Genomic DNA, 18,392 nt, shown 5'->3' with positions numbered 1-18,392 from the left:
TGTGGTCAGAAAAAGATGCTTGATACAATTTCAATTTTCTTTAATTTTCCGAGGCTTTGTGGATTTGTGACCCAAGATGTGATCTATCCTGGAGAATGTTCCATGTGCACTTGAGAAGAAAGTGTATTCTGCCACTTCTGGGTGGAATGTTCTATAAATATCAGTGAGATCTATCTGGGCTATTGTGTTATTTAAAGCTTGTGTTTCCTTATTTATTTTCATTTTGGATGATCTGTCCATTGGTGTAAGTGGCGTGTTAATGTCCCCTACTATTACTGTGTTACTATCGATTTCTCCTTTCATGGTTGTTTGCATTTGCCTTATGTATTGAGGTGCTCCTATGTTGGGTGCATAAACATTTATAATTGTTATATCTTATTCTTGGATTGATCCTTTGATCATTATGTAGTGCCCCTCCTTATCTCTTGTAACAGTCTTTATTTTAAAGTCTACTTTATCTGATATGAGTGTTGCTACTCCAGCTTTCCTTTGATTTCCATTTGCATGGAATATCTTTTTCCATGTGTTCACTTTCAGTCTGTATGTGTCCCTAGGTTTGAAGTGGGTCTCTTGTAGACAGCATATATATGGGTCTTGTTTTTGTATCCATTCAACCAGTCTGTGTCTTTTAGTTGGGGCATTTAATCCATTTACATTCAAGGTTATCATCGATATGTATGTTCCTATGACCATTTTCTTAATTGTTTTGGGTTTGTTTTTGTGGGTTTTTTTCTTCTCTTGTGTTTTCCGCCTAGAGAAGTTTCTTTAGCATTCGTTTTAAAGCTGGTTTGGTGGTGCTGAATTCTCTTAGCTTTTGCTTGTCTGAAAAGCTTTTGACTTCTCCATCGAATCTGAATGAGATCCTTGCTGGGTAGAGTAATCTTGGTTGTAGGTTTTTCTCTTTCATCACTTTAAATATATCCTGCCACTCCCTTCTGGCCTGCAGAATTTCTGCTGAAAAATCAGCTGATAACCTTATGGGGATTCCTTTGTATGTTATTTTTTGTTTTTCCCTTGCTGCTTTTAATATTTTTTCTTTGAATTTAATTTTTGTTAGTTTGATTAATATGTGTCTTGGTGTGTTTTTCCTAGGATTTATCCTGTAGGGGACTCTCTGTGCTTCCTGAATTTTGGTGACTATTTCCTTTCCCATGTTAGGGAAGGTTTCGACTATAATCTCTTCAAATATTTTCTCAGACCCTTTCTTTTTGTCTTCTTCTTCTGGGACCCCTATAATTCAAATGTTGGTGTGTTTAGTGTTGTCCCAGAGGTCTCTGAGACTGTCCTCAATTCTTTTCATTCTTTTTTCTTTATTCTGCTCCTCTGCAGTTATTTCCACCATTTTGTCATCCCGCTCACTTATTCGTTCTTCTGCCTCTGTTATTCTGTTGTTGATTCCTTCTAGTGTATTTTTCATTTCAGTTATTGTATTGTTCATCTCTGTTTGTTTGTTCTTTAGTTCTTCTAGATCTTTGTTAAACATTTCTTGTATTTTCTCAATCCGTGCCTCCATTCTACTTCCGAGATTCTGAATCATCTTTACTATCATGACTCTGAATTCTTTTTCAGGTAGATTGCCTATTTCCTCTTCATTTATTTGGTCTTGTAGCTTTTTACCTTGCTGCTTCATCTGTGACATTTTTTTTTTTTTTTTAATGAGTGGGATTATGTTCATGTCCTACTGGTTATTTGGCCTGAGGCTTCCAGCACTGGGGTTTGTAGGCTGGGTCTTGGTGCTGAGATGAGGAACTCTGTGAGACCTCACTCTGATGAATATTCCCTGGGGTCTGAGGTTCTCTGTTAGTCCAGTGGTTCAGACTCGGAGCTCCCACCACAGGAGCTTCAGCCTTACCCTGGGCTCGTGAACAAGATCCCTCAAGCCACATGGGGCAGCAAAAAAAAAAAAAAAAAAAAAAAAAATGAGAGAGAACAATAACAAAGTAAAAAATAAAATTAGACTAGGAAACTAACAGATAGGTTAGAAAGAATATAAAAATAAAAATATAGATGAATCAACAACCAGAAGGTACATCAGTACCCCGATAGTAAAAAAGAGGAGGAAAAAGCAAAAAAAAGCGGTGTGGGGAAGACTTTGGCTGTGGAGGGCAGGGCCTAAGCAAGGGCGAGGTTTGGGCAGTGGGCGGGGCCTATGCTTAGGACCCACAGGGCTGGAAAAGACCCTGGGGGCTTTGGGGGGTTGGGGCTTAGGCTCTAGGAACAGAAGAGGCCCAGGCATGCCCCCCACCCCTGGTCTTAGAAGGCAGGAAACCTTACCTGGCAGCCCAGCAGGCTTCCTGGGCTTGAGGGGGTAGGGCAAATGCCCTCCTCTCCTCTCCTGCTCTTCCCGTCTGGGAGGGCCCCTCCCACCTGCCTCTCCTGATCTTCCCGGCCTCCCTCCTATGTCCCCAGGACCAATGAGGGGTGGGCGGCCTTGGAGGGCAGGGGACCGGCCTGGGAGCTCAGCAGGCTCCCTGGGCCCGAGTGGGCAGGGCAATCATCCTCCACTCCTCTCCTGCTCCTCCTGGATGGCCTCTCCCACCTGCATCTCCTGATCTCTCCGGCCTCCCTGCTATGCCCCCAAGGACGCATGTGGCCTGGATCGGGCTTTGGATAGGGGAAACCAGCTTGGGAGCTCAGCAGGCTCCCCGGCCCTAGTGGGCCAGGCGATGGCCCTCCGCTCCTCTCCCTCTCTTCTGGGAGAGTCCCCCCCAACTGCCTCTACTGATCTCCCTGGCCTTAGGGGGCACAGATCCTGTCTGGCCTCCACTTCTCCTCCTCCCTCAGTCCCCCTACATCCTACTGGTTCACTTTGGGGTTCCTCCCATCTCCTTGGGTGTCAGAGTCCCCCACCAGCAGCCAGCAGGCACCCTAGTTGTGGGGAGAAGCTAACTCCACGTCTTCCCACACTGCCATCTTGACTCCACCCTCTCTTTCCTTTTTAAGGCTGAACAATATTCCATTGTGTGAATATACCACAGTTTGCTTATTTATTTGTCAGTTTGTGGACACTTGGGTTGCTTCCATGTTTTAGCTATTGTGAATAATGCTGCTATAAACATGGGGGTATAAATCTCTCTTCAAGATGCTGCTTTCATTTTGTTTGGGTCTCTACCCAGAAGTTGGATTTCTGGATCATATGGTAATCATATGGTAATTCTATTTTTAATTTTTTGAGGAATCTCCATACTGTTTTCCAAAGCAGCTGTACCATTTTATATTCCCACTGACAGTGCACAAGTGTTCCAATTTCTCTACATCCTTGCCAACACTTGTTTTTCAGCCTTTCTTTCTCTCTTTCTTTCTTTCTTTCTTTCTTTCTTTCTTTCTTTCTTTCTCTCTCTCTCTCTCTCTCTACCCCCCTCCCTCCCTCCCTTCTTCCCCCAACCTCTCTCTCTCTTTTGCTAATAACTATCCAGATGGGTGTGAAGTCATCAGGCTAATTCTCATAGTATTTTTAAATACTCCTGACATAAATTTTTTTGCCTTAGAATTTAGTTATTTATATATTTATGTTTATCCCCATAATAAGCTGTATTTCAAGTGCAAGAACTATCTTATTTATCTTTGTATTTCTTCAGCTGTACTATGCATATAAGGAACAGTCAAATAATTTTTCTAAGTTAAACTTTTGATTTTGAGATAATTGTAGATTCACATGCAATTATAAGAAACTATACAAAGAAATGTTGTGTCTCCTTTACCTGGCCTCCCCCAATGGTAACATCTTGCAAAACCATAGTATAATATCTCAACCAGGCTTTTGACATTGTTTCAGGCAAGATATGGAACATTTCTATCACAGGACCCATCATGTTGCCCTTTTTTAGCTCTATCTACTCCCCTCCTATCCACAACCTCTCCTTAACCCCTGGAAACAAACAGCTAATCTGTTCTCCACTTGTAAACTTTGTCACTTCAAGAATGTTATATAGATAGAATCATACGATATGTAAACTTTTGGGATTGGATTTTTTCACTCAGCATAATTCTCTGAAGATTCATCCAGGTTGTTGCATATATTAGTGGTTCATTCCTGTAACATAGTTTGTTTAATCATTCATCCTTTGAAGGACATCTGTTATTTCCAGTTTGGAGACAGAGAGATATAGAGAGAGACAGAGAGAGAGAGAGAGAGAAAGACAGAGAGAGAGAGAGAAATTAAAGACCCAAATAAAAGGAAAGACATCCCACATCCATGGATCAGAAGACTTAACACTGTTAAAATGGCAGTACTACCCCAAATTGGTCTACAAATTCAATACAATGCCTATTAGAATGCCAGCTGGCTTCCTCATTGAAACTGACAAGATGACATAAAATTAATATAGAAGTGCAAGTGACCCAGGATAGCCAAAACAATCTTGAAAAAGAAGAACAAAGTCAGAGCACTTCCCAATGTCAAAACTGTCTATAGTAATCAAGACAGTGTAGTACTAGCATAAGGAAAGCTATATAGGTCAGTGGAACAGAATTGAGAGTCCAGAAATAAACTCTTACATTTGTGGTGAAGTGATTTCCAAAAAATTGGTAGCAATACAATTTAATGGGGGAAGAATAGTCTTTTCAACAAATGCTACTGGGACAACTAAACATCTACATGGAGAAGAATGAAGTTGGATTCCTATCACGTACCATATACAAAAATTAAATTCAAATGTTTTATAGGCCTATATGTAAGAGTTAAAATTATAAAACTCTTAAGAAGAGAACATACAAATAAATCTGTGTGACCTTGGGTTAGGTAATGCTTTTTTAGAGTCACATCAAAAGTACAACAGAATAAAAAATAGATTAGAAGGACTTCATCAAAATAAAAAACTTTTGTGCTGCAAATGATATCAACAAAGTAAAAAGACAATGCACAGAATGGGGAAAACATTTGCAAATCATATATCTAATAAGAGATTTGTATCCAGAGTATATAAAGGACTCTTGCAACTTAGTAATAACCCAACTCAAAAAATGGGGAAAGGATCTCAATAGACATTTCTCTACAGACACTACATAAATGGGCAAAAAGCACATGAAAAGATGCTCAACATCAATAATCAGAGAAATGCAAAACAAAACTATACCATTTCATAACCACTAGGATGGCTATAATTTACAAAAGACAATAGCAAATGTTGGCAAAGATGTAGAAAACTTGGAACCCTCATACATTGCTGGTGGGAATGTAAAATAGGCCTCTTTGGAAAACATTTTGGCAGTTCCTTGAAATGTGAAAAAATAGGATTACCGTAAAGTCCAGAAATCCCACTCCTATTTATCAAAGAAGAATGAAAACATAGGTCCATGTAAAAACGTATACACAAATGTTCTTATCAGCATTATTTATAATAGCCAAAAAGTGTAAATAACTCAAATATTCCTACATCTATGCAAGGGAATATTATTTGGCAATAGAAGTAATGAAGTACTGATACCTGCTAAAACATGGATGACTCTTGAAAACATTACACTAAGTGAAGGAAGGCAGTCCCATAAGACCACACACACATTGTATGATTCCATTTATATGAAATGTTTAAAATAAAGCAGATCACAGAGATAGAAAATAGATTAGGGATTGTCTAGGGCTCGTGCTGGGGCAGGAGTGGGGGAATGACTGCTAATGTGTGCTGGGTTTCATTTGGGGATGATGAAAAAGTTCTCACAATAGGTTGTGAGATTGTGGTATGATCATACAACTCTGTTAATGTACTAAAAACCATTGACTTGTACAATTTAAATGGGCAAGTGGTATGGTATGTGAATTATATTCCAATAAAGCTGTTACCAAAAATGTGACGCTCCATTTTATATTCCTGCCAGCAAGGTATATGAGATTGCCATTGCCCACTTTAATGTTAATCAACACAAAAGCTAAGAAATTTGCCAGTTTGATAAACTACAACATTGGTTCACCTGAAAGAGATTTTGCTCCCCAGGAAACACTTAGCAATGTCTATAGACATTTTTGACTGTTACAACCAGGGTTGGGGGCTGCTGTGGATCTCTGGTAGGTAGAGGCCAGGGATGCCACTAAACATCCTGTAATGCATAGGGCAACTCCCTACCCCAAATAAATGTCCAACCTAAAAGATCAGTAGTGTCAAAGTTAAGAAATCCTGGACTAGAAATACCGTCTTGATTTAATTTCTATTTCTTTGATTATTAGTAAGGGTAAGTTATTCTATATGTTTACTAATTAGCTGTATCTTGTACATTTTCTGTTCACATCATTAGTTCATATTTCTCCGCAGTTTGTTCATCTTCCTTATATTAATAAGATATTAACTATTTACTGAGTTCATTTTCATCTGGTTTTTTTCCTCGTAAATTTTGTTTCTTTATAATGAGTATAAATATGTTTGTTTTTTCTACAGTCAGACATAATTTTTTAATTGTATCTAGTCTAAAAAGTTCTTCCCCTACCTGCCCGCCCCTTTCCTAATAATTTCATTTTTATTTAACTTTTTTTTCTTAGGGTTTTATCTTTTACATTTAACTTTTTTTTTTTTTTTGCGGAACGCGGGCCTCTCACTGTTGTGGCCTCTCCCGTTGCAGAGCACAGGCTCCGGACGCACAGGCCCAGCGGCCATGGCTCACGGGCCTAGCCGCTCCGCGGCATGTGGGATCTTCCCAGACTGGGGCATGAACCCACATCCCCTGCATCGGCAGGCGGACTCTCAACCACTGCGCCACCAGGGAAGCCCAACATTTAACTTTTTTAATGCATATGTAAATTATTATAGTATGTATTATGAGATAAGGAATATTTTTTTTCTAAATAATGTCTGGTTTTTCTCCTTTTGAAGAAACATTTGGCTTATAGAACGTATTTTAGGCTCAAGATAACCTTCAAAAAGTGAAGTTTTCCACAGGATCATGCAAGAGAGGGAATGTGCAATTACTCCTTATCTTTCTTAACTATGGAGCGCGATGACATTCCGTCAGGAAGTTAGGTGTTTATAATTCACCCAACTCAGGACAAAGCAGTAGTTACAGATACTACCATGTCAGTCTTGCAGAAATAAGAAATATCAAAGCTGGAAATGGAAATTGTTTGAAGTTTGAGATTAATAACTCTTTACTTAAATTAATGAACTTTCTGATATTATCAGAGAGTTGGGGAAAGTGATACTCAGTGTGTGTGCATGTGTGTATCTGGTAAGAAGGAGGACACAATTTCTAATCAAGACATTAAAAGTGGTTGTCAGTTTATAACATAATACAGACATTTTATGAGTCTCTGATAATACATCAGTTAAGTGAACGAATAGGAATAAGTATAGGTATCTTCCTATTATTGTACAGATGGAGAATGAGTTGGATTCTGCTCGTTCTGAAATAGAACTCCTCAGGAGTCAGATGACAAATGAGAGAATCTCCATGCAGAATCTAGAAGCTTTGCTGGTGGCCAATCGAGACAAAGAATATCAGTCTCAGATAGCACTTCAAGAAAAAGAATCTGAAATTCAGCTTCTTAAAGAACACCTTTGTTTGGCAGAAAGTAAAATGTGAGTTGGTTAGCAATATGATAATATAAAGTCATATTTCTAAAGTTTTGGTACTTTATAGATTAATAGAATTTCAAAGCTGGCGTTTAGACAATTTAGTGTCATAATTTGCTATTAATTAAACTGAGGACCCCAAATATTGTGATTTGTCTAAGATTTAGTACTTATTTCTATTATATGTTTATCTAAATTTATCTAAATTTAAGTTTAACCATCTTTGTTGATTGTTTGGGTATAAATGAACACCTACTGATCTAACATATTGCCTTTAGGAAATAACCAGATTAGAAGAAATTAAGCACTTCTGAAACCAGAAGAATTTTTCCATTTATGGACCCACCTGATAGTGCTACCGTCTTTCCATTTGCCACATAATATTTCCCTATGTACCTGTAAGTGTATGCTGGTTACCTGGAAGAACCGCTGCATTTACAGAATGCTGAAGACTTCCCCCAGAGCATTGATTTTGACTTTTTTTTTTGTGGTACGCGGGCCTCTCACTGTTGTGGCCTCTCACTGTTGTGGCCTCTCCGTAGCACAGGCTCCGGATGCACAGGCTCAGCGGTCATGGCTCACGGGTCCAGCCGCTCCGCGGCATGTGGGATCCTCCTGGACCGGGGCACGAACCCGTGTCCCCTGCATCGGCAGGCGGACTCTCAACCACTGCGCCACCAGGGAAGCCCTGATTTTGACTTTTTATTTTAAGAATCCCTAATACCGTTAGCACCTTGTTTACAAGACTGGAGGATTAGGTGGAAATGCCTGCCTGCATAGTGAATATTTTATTATTAAACATAGTGAATATTTTATTATTAAAATATTAAACTAATATTTTATTATTAAAATATTTTATTATTAAACTTAATATTTTATTATTAAACTCACTTCTCACAAAACTTCATGGGGACCCTTAGCCTCTGTTCTTATCTGTCCAACCTATAACACTTTTTCATCCAGCCTCAACTCTGCCCTCCCATCCGAGCAGGGGACGTGGGGAAGGACAGGAATCATGGTCTCAGGAATCAGCTACTTGTAGGAGCCCCAACTAAGCAAAGGCTGCAAAGCCAGGGCCCGTTTCCTTCAGAAACTGATTTTAGGTTTTGGCAGCTGTGATTGAGTCATTCTTTTCAATCACTGCAGCTGGGCTTTTGGGGTACCTTCAACCAGTTCTGCAGGATCATTTCCTCAAGCCGTAGATGGAAATTGCCTCAGTGAAATGTGCCGACTCTCCCACCTTAAGGGGTACATTCTGTTTTAGACTGGCTGGTGAGTAGTATCAAGTAAGCTTGATAAAGTTGTGTGTTCTTAGTCTCTAAAGTTTAGACTCCAGCAGTCTGTAATGCAGTCCTGAAAGCCAGCAGATAGGATAGGATGTTCTGTGCAAGAAGCATTCACCTCTGTCATCTGCCTCATGGTAGTGTGCCTTATCACAGGGTTTTTGAGGCAGTGTTTAGCCCTAAGGAAGATCCTGTTAAATTGAAGAGATTTTGTTGTTAACAGTAGATATATCAAATTTCATTGCAAGTATATATAAGGCATTTGGTCAATTAAATGTACATATATACACACACATTCATCATGGTGCTAGTGAATTCCAGTATTATATGCACTGGAGTATGCACCTAATACCTTAAAGTACACTTGTAAAAATGATCTGCAGTAAATAAGTAATATAGGTCGATAATAGATAATAGTACCCCTCTAAACATAAAGAAACTGAGACAGAAAAGGTTTAACTAATTGAATGGGGCTGGGACAGCTTAGGCTTTTAGTAGGCTACTTTGCACATTTACTACATCTAAAGCTGGCATATTTTAGATGCACTAATACATCTATGAAAATGACAATTTTGCTTGGATCCAGCTGAGAAACCATTGCCAACGTGGTTTCATGTACTCTAGGAGTCCTAGCCATATTTTACCTGTAATTAACTGTCACTCACATTCTTTTACACAGGGCCATCCAGAGTAGAGATGTGGCCCAGTTCAGGAACGCCATAACGCAGTTGGAAGCTGATTTAGACATTACCAAGAGACAACTAGGGACAGAGCGCTTTGAAAGGTAAGTGTGTCTCTATGCCACGTTCAGCCTGGAAAGCATTGTTCCTTGGATAACCACAGATTTTGGTTATTTCATGATGCTTAGATTTTAAAGCATGATTTGAACTATAGTTCTACGACAGTGTTAATAATGTCGCTGGATATAAAGTTTAGTAAAAGTCTCACTGTTTTGCTTTAGGGAAAGAGCTGTGCAAGAACTTCGCCGCCAGAATTACTCAAGTAATGCTTATCATTTGAGTTCCACAATAAAGCCAAATACAAAATGTCACTCACCAGAACGTTCTCACCATCGATCTCCTGACCGAGGCCTGGATCGATCAGTAGAAGAGTAAGTGGTTTAAGGATCCATTCTTCGGGAACCATATAGCAATAAAAACTGAATATCTGAGGGGGTAAGAAAACTCTGTAACAGTCTACCATTAATAGTGCTATTTAAACATCATTACATAATTAGATATGTAGACATAAAAATAAAGTATTTTGATAATTAGTTTTATATAAATATGTTAAAGAAAGGTCTATTTTATCTAATGTCTACATAAATTATATTTTTAAAATCTGATTTTCTTTTTTTTTCTACATCATACAGTTTTTTCATATACTTTCATTGACAAAATATTGGCTAATTATTACAGCACCATAAAATACATATACTTCAGGAAAATAATAGGCTAATTTTTCAGAGGAAAATATTTTAGATATATTCCTGTATGTCACAAATTTCATAAAAACATTTTTATTTAGAAATAATCTCAACGTTACAAGAAGTTAAAAAAAAAATACAAAGAACATCTGTGCAACCCTTTACCCATACTCACTATTATTAAAATTTTACCGCATTTGCTTTTTCTGTGTTTAGACAACACATGCTGTCTCACGCACTCACATTCTTGCACTTGTTCCTTCGTCTCTCTCTCTCTCTTCTATCACATTATCTTGCTAAATTCTTTTACTTTTTCATTAAGTTTTATAATTGAATCTTTAGGGGTTTCTAGATATACTATCATGTCACCTGCAAAAAGAGATAATTTTATTTCTTCTTTTCCTATATGTATCTCTTGAATTGTATTCTCTAGTTGACTGCATTTGCCAGTATCATCAGAATAATGATAAATAGCTGTAGCAAAAGTGGACATTCTTGGGGCTTCCCTGGTGGCGCAGTGGTTGAGAGTCCGCCTGCCGATGCAGGGGACACAGGTTCGTGCCCCGGTCTGGGAAGATCCCACATGCCACAGAGCGGCTGGGCCCATGAGCCATGGCTGCTGAGCCTGCACATCTGGAGCCTGTGCTCCGCAACGGGAGAGGCCACAACAGTGAGAGGCCCGCGTACTGAAGTGGACATTCTTGTTTTAATTCTGACCTGTGGTGGGAATGCCAGTGGGGTTTGCCCATTAAGTAAGATACTGGCTTTAGGATTGAGGTTTATATGTTTTATGATATTAAGGAAATACTACTCATTACTATTTTTTCAAGACTTTTTATTAGGAAAGGATGTTTTTGTCAAGGGCCTTTTTATCATCTATGAAGATATGGTTTTTCTCTTTAGAACTATTAATATGTGAATTATATTAATAGATTTTCAAGTACTGAACCATCTTTGAATTTCTGGCATAGCCCCTACTTGGTCATAGTATATTATTTTCTTGGTGTTCACTACTATTTCATTTATTTTAGATCTGTGTATCAATATTCGTAAGTGATATTGGTCTGTAATTTTCTCTCTGTGCTATTTTTATCAAGTTTAGATATAAATGTTATATTTGTTTCAAAAAAAGAATTTGAAAATCTTTTGTTTACCGTGCTTTGAAACAAGTTATATAGTTGGGGATTATTTGATCTCTAAAGATTTGGGTGAGTTTACCTGTCAAACCATGTGGCCTTGGTTCTTTTTTTTTGTGGGATGTACTTCCTTAATAACTGTTTCTATGCTTCTTCTGTTTTAAAGCCTTGACACGACTTTTTTTTTTTAATTTATTAATTAATTTATTTTTGGCTGTGTTGGGTCTTCATTGCTGCACGCGGGCTTTCTCTAGCTGCGGTGAGAAGGGGCTACTTCGTTGCAGTGCGCGGATTTCTCATTGCTGTGGCTTCTCTTGTTGCAGAGCATGTGCACTAGGTGTGTGGGCTTCACTAGTTGTGGCACACAGGCTCAGTAGTTGTGGCTTGCGGGCTCTAGAGCACAGGTTCAGTAGTTGTGGCGCACAGGCTTAGTTGCTCCACGGCATGTGTGATCTTCCCGGACCAGGGCTCGAACCCATGTCCCCTGCATTGACAGGCGGATTCTTAACCACTGCACCACCAGGGAAGTCCTCTATTGCTTCTTTGGAAATTGGTCTTTTTAAGCTTTCTATCTCTATTTGCCTAAAAGTTGTCTAGGCTTTCAGTTATCTAGGTTTTCAAATTTATTTGCACAGAAGTAACCAATGCAATATCTTATAAATTTTTAAATTTCTTCTGTATCAATAGTTATATCCTTTGTCATTTCTTATTTGTATGTTTCTTCCTTTTTTTGTTGATTACCTTAGCCTATGGTTTGTTTACTTTGTTCATTGCTTCAAAGAACAAGCATTTTGATTTATTGATTTAATCTGTTTTTCTTTCTTATTAATTTCTGTTTTTATTTATATTATTTCCTTCCTTGTGCTTTTTCATTTACTTTGTTGGGGTTTTTTCCCTAGAGTTTTGAGTTAGAAATTTAATTCATTTATTACCATTCTTTCACTTTTATTGATGTAGATATTCAGAGCTATGAATTTTTCTGTGATCACTGCTTTAAATATATCCCATAGATTCTGATATATGGTGTTTTTGTGATCATTATTTTTCATAAATTCTGTAATTTCTGTTTGTATTTTCACTTTTACCCAAGAGTTATTTGATAGAAAATCTTTTAATTTTCAATGAGAAGAGCTTTTTTGTTTGTTGGTTTTGGTTTCATTTTTAATTCTGAGTGTTATTGCATTGTGATCAGAGACTATTGTCTATAATATTTCTATTTTATGGACACTACTGATTTTTTTTGTACTTTACTGCATGATCAATTTTTGTGAACAGTTCATGTGCACTTGAGAAGATACATTCTTTCTTATCAGAGTATAGTGTAATATACCTAAAAGATTTGCCTTTTTAATTTTTAGTTCTTTTATAATGTCGTTTAATTTTTGTTCACTTGTTTTACTAAGAATGGTGTTTTAAAACCTATTATTAGTATGTTTTTATTTCTTCTTATGTCTCCTATAAATTCTGTTTTATATAGGTGGTTTGCTGTTTTATTTGTGGCATAGATATTCTGAACTATCATATCTTTATTGTGAATGTGGCTTTTATGAAGTGTTATTTTCTGATGCGTTTAATTTTTTTGGAAGGAGGAAGGACTTGACGCCTGCTTTGTCTGGTATTAGAGTTACAACTCCTGTTTCCTTATTGTCTCCATTTGCCTGGTAGATCTTGGTCCATCACTTTATTTTTAACTTTTTTGAATCACTGCATTTTAAGTATCTCACTTCTATATAGTATGGATTTGAGTTTTGCTTTATGAATCATTTTGAAATTTTTTTAAAACAGGTGAATTAAGCTCCTTCATTTTATTGATATAACTTAAATTTGGCCTCAACTCTGTCCTATCATCTTATGTTATGATAACCGTGTTTACTATGTGATATTTACTCTATTTGATTATTCTTCTTTGCTTGTGAACATTTCTTTTGATATTCAAGAAGTTTTGTGTTTCATTATAATGGTTACCTTTCTATTAATACTTTTAATAGTACCCTTAAAGTACCCTTTTTAAAAAATTTTAACTTTTTGCTGTTAGTTTTAAATGGTATCCTTTGACTGCCACCTATTATCCAGACAACAGTCAATGTACTTAATTTACTTTCCCCGAACCACTGATCTGTTTCTTGTTCCTCTAGTGTTGCCTTTTCAAGTTGTCATATAAATGGAATCATGTGTTAAGTAGTGGCTGACTTTCACTCAGCACTACATATCTGAGATTTATCCGGCTTGTTGTATGTATCAGATATTATTGGATATTCCTTTTAACTGCTGAGTAATATTCCATTGTGTGACTGTAACACAGTTTTGTTTTGCTTTGTTTTACTTTTTATTATTTTGAAATCATTACAGCAGTCTCACAGGTAGTTGCAAAAATAGTACAGATAGTCCCACATATCCTTCCCCCAGCTTCCCCAATGGCAAGCCAGGAAACTGACATTGGCATAATTAACCAGTCTATAGGCCTTATTTAGTTTTCACTAGTTTTTACATGTGCTTGTGTGTGTGTGCAGTTTTTTTACACAGAGAACATATGACATCACCACAGTCAATATTCTGAATTGTTCCATCAGCCCCGAGGAACTCATTCCTTCATGATACCCTTTTATGGTCACAGTCCTCTCGTTCTCCTCCCTATTCCTGAGCAAACACTAATTTCTTCTCCAGCTCTATTATTCTGTCCTTTTGAGAATGTTGTATACATGGAATCACACATGGGATGTAAGTTTTTGAGACTGGTTTTTCTCTCTTAGTGCCCAGGAGATCCATCTAAGTTGTGTGTGTCAATAGTTCATTCTTTTTTATTGTTGAATCCATAGTATTCCATGATATGGATGTATCACAGCTTGTGAAAACTGAGTGAAAAAATACATTGTATCTGTTTTCTTACACAGAAGCTGAGGGAAAAATCCTAAGTCTTACCAAATTAATATTAGAACACATTTTTTTATTCATCATGAAATCATTGAGTTGAAAATATTAATCTACATAATTTTTTTCTCTCTTATAGGAATCTTTGCTATAGAGATTTCTGACACGTGAAAAGATTCTTCATATCCTTGGGAGAGGTCAAAGTTTCAAACTGATTTTTTTCTTGCTATATGATTGCATTTATCTTTTGAATGCTTGACAATGTTAAATGAATTTATTAACGTTGTGCCTCTGAATCTCTGTTTTCATGTGCCATATCGCAGTGATCTGAGATGACTTGTAAAAAACAAAAATGCATATGTCTCTTTCTATCCATACAGTAATAGTGAGTGTAAAACCTGCTTACTTCACTATTGAACACTGTTATGTTAACTCTCCGGAGTAAATAAAGAAGATTATAAAAAGGGGGAAAAGCGTTTTTACAAAACTGATTTTTTCTTTGTGATTTATGCTTTCATGGCTGGACAAGTTGCGCCACAATAGGTGCAGTGTACCAATACTGGCCTGGGACCCCATATTCCATTTTGGAACCAACGTGACATTAACTCTAGGCCATAATCTAACTTCAAAGCAGTAGATAGTACGAGTGTGTCAGGGTTTTTAAAGACATAGTGTTGTACCACTAATTAACATACATTTTCTACAATTGTTTACCCTTACTATTTTTAGAAAGGTAGGTGATGCTATATCTGTCAAGAATGTAAAAATTTTTTAAAAGTCTGTATTTTTAATATGTTTTTCTTTAAAATATTAAAATACTGCAGTCAACTTAATTGCCATTTTATTTATTTATTTTTTTGCCTGTGGCAGCTGTCTATAATGTAGAGTACCAAGTTCAGTGGTGTTTCCTTATTTATTCCTTATTTATTCCCTAAAATCTCCTAAATCTCTTACCGTTTCTGTCCATAGACTTTGATTTAATGTTGATATTACAGTCTGAACACTACTGGTAAAAGCTATTTGTACTCTTGCCATTTTAATAATTTTTAAAAAGCCCTGTCATTAATAGTATTCATATGATGCAGACAGTTTCTCATTTTATAGAGTCACTATTCATTATGACTACAGTAATGTAGGATAGTGCCCCGATTTAGGTCTTGTTTATGCATTAGCTCTCTAATGTTTTTCACCATAAATTTATGCTCTATATTCACTTTACTTTGATTTTTAAAACCCTTGAGGTTTACACAGCTAGTTCAGGACAGTTATTACAGATTGGTTTTAAAAATTGAATAATTAAAAATAAGATGTCTTTTTATAAACATGTTACAGAATAATATACAAAAAGTTTTTCTTACTGGTATTAAATAATATACCAATAGATATGCAAAATTAACCTCTGCTAGGTAGCAAAGCATCACAATATTCATTTTAGTCTCTCCACCTCCTAGAAGAGCTGATAAGGAGCTGAGTGTCATCTGTTGCGTGCACTTAACATATATTGGGGTTTTTTAAATTAATTTTTATTGGAGTATAGTTGCTTTACAATGTTGTGTTAGCTTCTACTGCACAGCAAAATGAATCAGCCATACATTATACATATATCCCCTGCCTTTTGGATTTCCTTCCCATTTAGGACACTACAGTGCATTAAGTAGAGTCCCCTGTGCTATACAGTATGTTCCCCTCAATTGTCTACTTTATACATAGTATCAATACTGCGTATGTGTCAATCCCAATCTCCCAGTTCCTCCCACTCCATCCCTTTACCCCTTGTTATTTGTTCTCTACCTCTGTGTCTCTATTTCTGCTTTGCAAATAAGGTCATCTATACCAATTCTCTAGATTCCAAATATATGCATTAATATACAATATTTGTTTTTCTCTTTCTGACTTACTTCACTCTGTATGACTCTCTTTGATATTGTAAGTGGAGAGGGCAGTATGAGGGAGAGGGGCGTGACAGAAATAGAAATGAAGTATGTCAGAAAATATTTCCATACTTGATTAAAAGTATACTGTACTTGACTTGTGCCATTAATTGCAGAATACTTAAAAGGAAAATTATATGGTAAGTATAAAGGGGCCAACATTATCCAAAGGTAGGGAAACCTTAAGTATATTCTATGCTAAAATTCAAAGAAAAGATGATTTCTTATGGTAATATATATTTTTAATTAATTAATTTAATTAATTTGGCTGCATTGGGTCTTCGTTGCTGTGCATGGGCTTTCTCTAGCTGCGGCAAGTGGGGGCTACTCTTTGTTGCGGAGCACGGGCTCTAGGCATGTGGGCTTCAGTAGTTGTGCCACACAGGCTCAGTAGTTGTAGCTCGAGAGCTCTAGGGTGAAGGCTCAGTAGTTGTGGTGCACGGGCTTAGTTGCTCCACAGCATGTGGGATCTTCCTGCACCAGGGCTAGAACCTGTGTTCCCTGCATTGGCAGGCAGATTCTTAACCACTGCACCACCAGGGAAGTCCTTATGGTAATATTTAAGAGCATTTATGGTTTTATTTTATTTTATTTTTTGTTAGTTTCTGCTTTAGAACAAAGTGAATCAGTTATACATATACATATATCCCCATATCTCTTCCCTTTTGCGTCTCCCTCCCTCCCACCCTCCTTATCCTACCCCTCTAGGTGGCCACAAAGCACCGAGCTGATCTCCCAGTGCTATGTGGCTACTTCCCACTAGCTATCTATTTTACATTTGGTAGTGTATTTATGTCCATGCCACTCTCTCACTTTGTCCCAGCTTACCCTTCCCCCTCCCCATATCCTCAAGTCCATTCTTTAGTAGTTCTGCGTCTTTATTCCCGTCTTCCCCCTAGGTTCTTCATGACCATTTTTTTTTTCTTAGATTCCATATATATGTGTTAGCATACGGTATTTGTTTTTCTCTTACTGACTTACTTCACTCTGTATGACAGACTCTAGGTCCATCCACCTCTCTACAAATAACTCAGTTTCGTTTCTTTTTATGGCTGAGTAATATTCCATTGTATATATGTGTCACATCTTCTTTATCCATTCATCTGTTGATGGACACTTAGGTTGCTTCCATGTCCTGGCTATTGTAAATAGAGCTGCAATGAACGTTATGGTACATGACTCTTTGAATTCTGGTTTTCTCAGGGTATATGCCCAGTAGTGGGATTCCTGGGTCGTATAGTAGCTCTGTTTTTAGTTTTTTAAGGAACCTCCATACTGTTCTCCATAGTGGCTGTATCAATTTATATTCCCACCAACAGTGCAAGAGGGTTCCCTTTTCTCCACACCCTCTCCAGCATTTATTGTTTCTAGATTTTTTGATGATGGCCTTTCTGACCAGTGTGAGATGATATCTCATTGTAGTTTTGATTTGCATTTCTCTAATGATTAATGATGTTGAGCATTCTTTCATGTGTTTGTTGGCAATCTGTATATCTTCTCTGGAGAAATGTCTATTTAGGTCTTCTGCCCATCTTTGGATTGGGTTGTTTGTTTTTTTTTTTGATATTGAGCTGCATGAGCCGCTTGTAAATTTTGGAGATTAATCCTTTGTCAGTTGCTTCATTTGTAAATATTTTCTCCCATTCTGAGGGTTGTCTTTTCATCTTGTTTATGGTTTCCTTTGCTGTGCAAAAGCTTTTAAGTTTCCTTAGGTCGCTTTTGTTTATTTTTGTTTTTATTTCCATTTGTCTAGGAGGTGGGTCAAAGAGGATCTTGCTGTGATTTATGTCATGGAGTGTTCTGCCTATGTTTTCTTCTAAGAGTTTAATAGTGTCTGGCCTTACATTTAGGTTTAATCTATTTTGAGTTTATTTTTGTGTATGGTGTTAGGGAGTGTTCTAATTTCATTCTTTTACATGTAGCTGTCCAGTTTTCCCAGCACCACTTATTGAAGAAGCTGTCTTTTCTCCACTGTATATTCCTACCTTCTTTATCAAAGATAAGGTGACCATTTGTGCGTGGGTTTATCTCTGGGCTTTCTATCCTGTTCCACTGATCTATATTTCTGTTTTTGTGCCAGTACCATACTTCTTGATTACTGTAGCTTTGTAGTATAGTCTGAAGTCAGGGAGCCTGATTCCTCCAGTTCCAGTTTTCTTTCTCAAGATTGCTTTGGCTGTTCGGAGTATTTTGTGTTTCCATGCAAATTGTGAGATTTTTTTTTGTTCTAGTTCTGTGAAAAATGCCATTGG

The 18,392-nt window shown here is 37.2% G+C and overlaps 1 protein-coding gene across 1 annotated transcript in view; it reads left to right on the top strand.

The window, feature by feature from the left end:
• The window catches only part of TSGA10 (testis specific 10), a 75,109-nt gene extending 60,305 nt beyond the window's left edge, over positions 1-14,804 (top strand). Inside the window, exons 16-19 of the mRNA XM_082672639.1 lie at positions 7,300-7,502; positions 9,459-9,563; positions 9,741-9,890; positions 14,349-14,804. Coding sequence (XP_082528765.1) covers positions 7,300-7,502; positions 9,459-9,563; positions 9,741-9,890; positions 14,349-14,373 — 483 coding nt within the window. The 3' untranslated portion in view covers positions 14,374-14,804. The remainder of the gene's footprint in view (positions 1-7,299; positions 7,503-9,458; positions 9,564-9,740; positions 9,891-14,348) is intronic.
• Positions 14,805-18,392: the final 3,588 nt, after the last annotated feature.

Source organism: Grampus griseus (genome assembly GCF_964374135.1).
Source record: "Grampus griseus genome assembly, chromosome: 15".
NCBI classification, from domain to species: domain Eukaryota; kingdom Metazoa; phylum Chordata; class Mammalia; order Artiodactyla; family Delphinidae; genus Grampus; species Grampus griseus.
Note: the sequence above shows the minus strand (reverse complement) of the source record. Positions and strands in the feature narration are given on the sequence as shown.